Raw genomic sequence first — 7,408 nt, 5'->3', positions numbered from 1 at the left:
ACCCCAAAGCAACTGAATGAAGCGCTGAATGAAGCTTCTTCAAGGGCGCCCAGAACAAGAAAGGGGTATATATTGCAAGGAGGAAGTTTCTCAGTATTTTGTATTTTCAATTAAAGTATGGCTGAGTTCTGCTGCACGAAGTTTTCTTAGATTGCATTTAGCTTTTCTGATGCTCTTCACCACTAATTGAAGAGCCGGCTACTGACCTAGCTGCATGCAGAACAAAGAAAAAACAGTAAATGCTTCTTTGAATTCCTGCAGCATTCAGTGCTCTTCACAGATACCCAATTGCATTCGAGCACAAATATTTTCAAGATATTTACAGATATTACAGAAACAATAGCAAAGAAGGCGTTCTGTACATACACTAAAGAAGAACTAAACGTTGCTTTGAAAATATTTTAAAGTGAAGAATAAATGAATGAATGAATGGTTGAATGTTAAATGATACCGCAGCAGCTTATTGGGAGAGTAAGCGGCTCATAGCCCCCAGATTCGTAGGGCCTAGAGCTCGCGGTGTTGCATTAAACAAAGGGTTCGGGATATCTCTAAACATGCAGATACTCTTCATATACCCCACAAGCAGTGCAGAGTAAATAGGGGAAGAAATGCAAAGATATTAGGGAAGCACTGCATATCGTGCACCGCTGTTTGCATCCGTGTGCCACCATCGTTTATAAAATTCAGAGAAAGAATCAGTCTTCGGGAACAGAAAAAAGTTTAAAGACGGCCGATAGAATATCTTATAGTGCTGCCACTTAGTTTGATAATTACTTAAGGTTTAGTCTACTGCTTGCATCAAAGCACTCACTCTCGCTTACCCCGAATTATTCAGTTTTCAAGGCATGACAACAGCACGAGCTTCGCCAAACAAAGTGCTTTCTTTATTCAAACCTACGGGCACTGTACGTGTCTGTGTTTGTGTGTGTTTCATTCTTTGTTGCACTTGGCTTCCCTACTTCACAACGAACTAAACCTTAAACCATCCTACGTCCCCACACGCAAAGGCCATTCCAGCCCACGTTCCCCGTGCACGGTCTAAACCCTAAACCCTAAACCCTGAACCCTAAATCCTAATGAAAAGCCTACCTCGAATTCTGCTAAACACTTTCGCGCTATGCCCTGCTTCCCGAAGGCTTTAGAAAGCTTCCTTTCCCCAGCAGCCTACTTCTCTTGATGTTCAGAGAGTATGTCTGTGTCAAAATGTAATGCTGACGCGTTTCTGTCTAGCCACATAAGAGTTAGAACGTCAAAGTTGGGGTTGGGTATTTATTTTCCGTAGCTGCGAAGTAACAAGTAAGGATCTACACTCTTAGAATGAATACTGGGTGGTGGTCAACGCAAAACGGTGGCCTACAAATAGGGCTGTCGGCAGCGGCCGTTTAGTCTAGTGGTATGATTCTCGCTTTGGGTGCGAGAGGTCCCGGGTTCAATTCCCGGAACGGCCCTTATTTTTCAAAAATATAAATCCCTCACTGGATAAAGCGCCTTTTGAGCTCCGCAAGAAGCTCCAGTTGCCTGTTTCTGCTGATGTTGTCTGCGCAGCTGCTAGCGCTCTTCTCGTATTCTCGAAGTTTAGTGTATAATGTAAGACATTAGAGAGGCTAATGTGATAATGCGGCCAACGGTTGGCTGAGCATTCGCGGTGATTAAGCTCTGCTACTCGGTGTGGCGCCCCACTGGTCCCCCAGAGGAGGTCTGGCTTGAGAGGGAGCGGAGGATAATAACTTTTCTTAGGTCAGCGGAAGACAAGGAGGCAACGGCAATTAAGACATTGCAGGTGCATCTTTGGGGCTGAGTAGAAGCATGGAGATGGTTATCTCGAATACTAGCTCCTGACAGAGCCGATCCACTTGCATGCTGTGGATTAATGCTTAGGGGATAGCGTGAGGGGTTAAGCGAGTTCTAGTCCATATACACTGAAGTTAAATTAAAAGAGTAGTACAAACATAGGTAACTGCAGTACTCCGACTGAATTAGACATGCCTCTCAGCTCTCAGCTTTAGCCAAACAAGCGAAGTGCCGGAGTGCAGACAGCAATTCTCACAGGCGCCAAGTTGTGAGGCAGTACGCAACTATGAAGCTTCTCGAGTCTCTGCGCACTCACACGGATTGTGTGGGTGTCTACAAAAGCGTTTTAAAGGGTTAATTGTAGAATTAGGTGCTAGATCCATCTAAGCGTTGTCCTACAAAGCCCGGCGTCTCTGGAATGCCAAGGCAACGATACACTGTTGAAACCTCTAGAGGTCCATCCGGAGAAATTAATGCAAGGACCATCTTATTAGAAATGAATCAAGCCACTTTAAACTGCAGTTAAGGCCATCAGGCAAAAAATGCTCTGCAGCAATCCTGACACTTACAAGAAAGTCGTGGGGCAGACCCTCTAAGGGATCAGCTGGAAGACAGGATTATATTTACTCTTCCTCCCCTAGGAAGATTAGGCTTGGATATGAATTAGAGACTGTTCTTTGAGATTCTGTGTTAAACTAAGGATAATGCGCCGTGTGTAGCGTTCTTATATTGAGTGTGCACGTGGTAGATAAGGATAGGGTAAACAAGTATTAGCAGTATTAGCAGCATGTAGGGCTGTTCACTACGTGTGGGGGCTGCTGGAGGATATTAGAACCCGAGACCTCTTGCGTTGAATGTTGAGTCTTCGACTGGGGACGTTGGTGATCCTTATTTGTTATTCAAGTCAAGCTGCCGAAGACAACAGAGACAGCCCCGGGAGGAGAAGAAGAGATCAATACACGTGATAGAAAGCGAGATGGAAGTAAACAAACAGGAAATACCCATTCCCTCAACAGAGCGGCACCTTCACTGCAAACAAGGGAGCTACCACACGGTCGAGGCTATGATGCCCCTCAAAAACCCGCAACCCCAGCCTTCAACCCCAGATACGAGGAGCCCGATAGCAGCTCAGCACCGAAGAGCTACCCTTATATAGCCCCCGAGGTCAAGAATATCATGAGGGCATTTCTGCGCATATAGCAGATGGGCTGAGAGGATGCAGGTATACCAAGCAACAGGTGAGGAGTCGAAGTGAGCAGGCATCTGACCGGGAGAGCCGTAGACTACTACTGCTTCTATATGTAGGAATCTACTTTCAGCGTTTGGTGGACTGTTACTGTATCACAGCAGAAGTGCTCCTTAGATTCTGTGGGATGTTGCAGCACGGTCCGTCTCGCGAAGGTTAGCCGAAAGATTGATCCCGTACAACTGTAGTCTGTTGACTTCTCTTTGGTCTTGAGTTAGGGAGAACCCCTGCAACCTAAAGACCTAGTGGGGCTTTTCCAGGCTAATGTGCCGCGAGACGTTACCTTACCTCTGTCTATATACCTATATGTCCTGGCGAGAGGTTGCGACAGCATCGAAATCGTTTGTAAGAACGAGAGACGCAGTATTGGAAGCCCGGTAATGATACAGTATGATATTAAGGGATGTGTAGCGGTGAGTAGGGGCAGGCACTGTCTAATGCAACAAATTGGTGAAAGATTCAACCCACACAAACGCCGAGAGGAGAAAGAAAACAGGTTTTGAATAAAGGGTTAATTGACACTCAAGACGGGAGAGTGCTCTACGCGAAATGAAGCATTACAGCGAACATAGATAACGTCTAATAAAGGTGGAGGTATGAGACACGACGCTAAAGGGCGCCCCACACCTGTCGATTGACAATCAAGATAGGGGGGAGACAGGCAATCTATCGATGCTTGCTTGGCATTAATTCATGAATATCAACGCAACACCCAACTACAACTACACTTGCGACGCCCCGAAGCAAACCTAGCCAATGCGGGTCTTACATCTGCGGCACTGGTGAAAGCAGGTCTTTCTAACACCAACAACTGTGCATTAGCCTAATCCAAGTGCTTAGTCCATCGAGACTGTTACAACTCCTCGTTGCAGCAAACCGATGAAGTCGTTTAGTTTGGGTTTCATAGTTTCCACCTTATCTTTCTTTATAGGAAGCTTTACGCCTGCGTCTCTTTAGCATATCTTATGGCACATCTGTCTGTCTCAGCTCCTTCACCTTCTCATTCACTTCCTTTATACTCAAACGGCTGTTACTTTATCAAAGAGAAAGTGCTTCTTCGATTGTGTGGGGTGCTGGACCGCCCGTCTCGCGAAGATTAGGCGACAGGTTAATCCATTACAACAGTATTGTGTTGGGTTTTCTTTGATTTTGAGTTAGAAATAACATCTGAAATCTTAAGTTTTCACTTATTGAAGGGTAATTTTGATAGAGGGAAGAGGCTTTCTTGCGAATCCTTCAAGCTCGGGGCTTAAATAGATTGGGGATATTCTATAGGACAATCTGACAATCTGGGGACAGTGTCGCTAAGCATTCTGAGGTATAAGCACCCCTGTGAAGACAGATAGTTAAAGAAAAGCAAGCATACATAACAGCCTATGAAGACTGCTCGATATATAGGGTAGGATCGCCTTATAGCAATATAAATGAATAAGAATTTTGTGTTTCCTTCACAAGAGTTATACTTCCTTCTAGTTTCTAGGCTGTCTTGGCATAATAGTCTTAATGGATAATGCTAATATGAAGAATACGCTAAAATATATTAGTTTTAACGCTGTTTGCTGCAACCAGTGCAGCTTTTGAACCACCCCACATTCCTATTGTTATAGGAAGTTTGTGTGCAAGCAGCGATCGCTTAAACAGCCTCTATGTAACTGTTTAAAAAGTCATAATTCCCCTTAATGCATGCATTAATATATAGAATTAACTTCTATTAAATATATGATAGAAATGCCACTGTTAAGGTTCCTTCCTCATCGGTCCATCGGGCCTTTATGCTTGAGGGCATCGGGCATAGATATTTTCAGCGAATATTCGTTGAAGTTACAGGTATATTTGCGTTTAAATAAATATACTTAACGTTTTAAAACGAATGAAATTTAACTGAAGAAGATATTCTTTGAAATGTACAACAAGAGACGTATTAGCCCCCAGCTCCGGCGGTGCTGCGCAAGTTGTATAGCGCTGCTGCTTTTTGAGTTTTGTTTGGCTCTGAGTGTGGGTAAAATAAGGGCATTTTATGTTTAAATTCTTTTTATTCATATGAAAGTATATATTTTTTTGTTTTTCTCCATTATTCCTTGCCTCTGCATAGCTTCCTTTGCAGACATTGTTAAGAAAAGGGGCCTTTTCGGGTGGATTTTCTTCTCTTTGTTTGTTGTTGCAGATGTTTTCTTTGTTTATTGGATCGAAAGAAAGGCATTTTTCTTTACTTATTGAATACTGTAGCTAGTAATAACTATCCTTATTGTTATTTACCTTCTTACCCTACTTCTTGCTCTTCTACTTCCTCTAAATGGGCCTCCCTTCACCAGCAGCAGTGCCCGGAACTACGCCGGCCTCTGTACAGAGACCTTTCTTTAATCTTTCTACAGATTCTTCTACCTCTTTAATTGGAGATGATTTGAATACTAGTTTATTTAGTCGTTCCGGCTGGCCGCAGCAGCCGTCTCGCAGCGGAACAGGAGCAGCTGCATTGCATTCAGCATTTTATGATGAAAGTGCTCCTAAGCGTAATGTGTTAAAAAGTAAGAAGCACAGTACTTCTTTCTTACGCTCTATATCTTTCTTATCTATTATAGCCCTCGTCTCTTCTCTAACAATCATATTCCTTATCTCCCGCTGCAGAGAGGTACATCAGCTGCATACTGGTCGTCGGCTTGCTGCTCGAAATCCTAAAGAAAAGCCGCACACTTCTTCATCTGCTGCTGGTGCTTCGTCTTCTTCTGGAGCTTCCTTTGAGTTATGCGATGATGGATCAACTGATGCATCTTCTGCTGCATCTTCCTCACAGGGGCAATCCACAGAGCCCTTTGAAGATGAAGGACAGACTTCACCTCCTGCTGCTGCTGCTGCTGCTGCTGCTGCTGCTGGGCAGAGTGCACACGATAGCTCAGGTGCATATGGGTCCCAAAGGAGGGGAAGAGGAAGGGGTTCTCGGGTGGGGGGCCCCCAGAGAGATGATACACAGTTAACAGGAAGGAGAGGAGGGAGGCCTGGACGCAGCAGCGGCGGCAACGGTAGGGGCGATCGCAGCAGCAGCAGCAGGGGTGATCGCAGCAGCACCTCTACTGCAGACAGCAGAAACAGCAGAACCAGCAGCAGCGGCGAACCAGAAGCTAAGAGACCGAGAGGTGGCCGTCCAACAACGCGCAGAGACACCGTAAGGGAGCGGCTCCTGCAGCAGCAGCAGCAGCGGCAGCAGCAGCAGCAGCAGCAGCAGCTCCAGCGACAGCAGCAGCAGCAGCAGCAGCAGTTACTGTATCAACAGGAAGAGTGGACAGGTGGAAGAAGATGGACCCACTACTCGTCCACTTGGTCGACGGATCCCTTTAGGGGTCCGCCTGCTGCTCCACCTGCTGCTGTGCGCCCCCCTCCAGCTGATTCTGCGCGTTTTGGTGCACCTGGTGCTGCACCTGCTGCTTCTAGACCTGCTGCTGCACCTGCTGCTGCGGAAGGGTCTGGGCGTCCTGTGCGGCTGCCTGCTCGTTTGCAGCATAAGCAGGAATCTAGAGCAGTATCATCGGCTGCTAGCGCGCTGCTGTTTCTGCATATAACGCAGCCAGACGATCAGCACCAGCAGCAGCAGCAGCAGCAGCAAGAAGCGAATGGAGGAACACCAACGAAGCAGAACGGCCAAACGCCGGCAGCCAATGGGGCTTCGTCCCCAGCGAAGCAGCAGAGTGACGAGCAACAACAGCAGCAGCAACAACAGCAGCAGCAACAACAGCAGCAGCAACAACAGCAGCAGCAACAGCAGCAGCAGCAACAGCAGCAGCAGCAGCAACAACAGCAGCAACAACAGCAGCAGCAAGAAATACAACAGCAGCAACAGCAGCAGCAGCAAGAACAAGCAAACGAACAGCAACAACAGCAAGAAGAACTCCAGCAACAGCAGCAACAGCAGCAACAAGAACGACAAGATCTACAGCACCAACAGCAGCAGCAGCAACTGCAGCCTCCACCTTATTGGCAGCAGCCGCAGCTAATGCAGCCTCCTTATTGGCAGCAGCAACCCGTGCAGCAACCGCAGGTGTTGCTGCAGTTTCCGCATTCGCAACAACCGCCTCAGCCATCACCAAATGCGCAGCAACAGCCCTTCCTGCTGCTGCAGCAGCCGCAATCGCAGCCGCAGCTCCCCTTGCTGCTGATGCCACCGCATCAAGAGTCTCAGCAGCAGCTGCAAGTGCAGCATCCATCGCTGCTGCAGACTTTCGGGCAACAACAGATATTTCTGCAGCAGCAGCAACAAACACAACAGTCAGTAGTTGTAGTAGTAAAGGAGCAACAGCAGCAGACGCAGCCACAGCAGCAGACGCAGCAACAGCAGCAGCCGCAGCTGCAGCCACAGCAGCCGCAGCCGCAGCCACAGCA

General features: G+C 47.0%; 1 protein-coding gene across 1 annotated transcript; it reads left to right on the top strand.

Annotated features, from left to right (window-relative positions):
• Window positions 1–5,330: 5,330 nt before the first annotated feature.
• Window positions 5,331–7,408, top strand: EAH_00043890 (hypothetical protein; the record flags this gene model as incomplete). Its single annotated transcript, XM_013394940.1, has 1 exon — window positions 5,331–7,408. A coding segment is annotated over one exon (2,078 nt), but the record flags the coding sequence as incomplete, so codon positions are not given.

This window comes from Eimeria acervulina, genomic scaffold (genome assembly GCF_000499425.1).
Source record: "Eimeria acervulina Houghton genomic scaffold, Eah_scaff595, whole genome shotgun sequence".
Classification (NCBI taxonomy): domain Eukaryota; phylum Apicomplexa; class Conoidasida; order Eucoccidiorida; family Eimeriidae; genus Eimeria; species Eimeria acervulina.
This window is presented reverse-complemented; position numbering and strand designations above follow the sequence as displayed.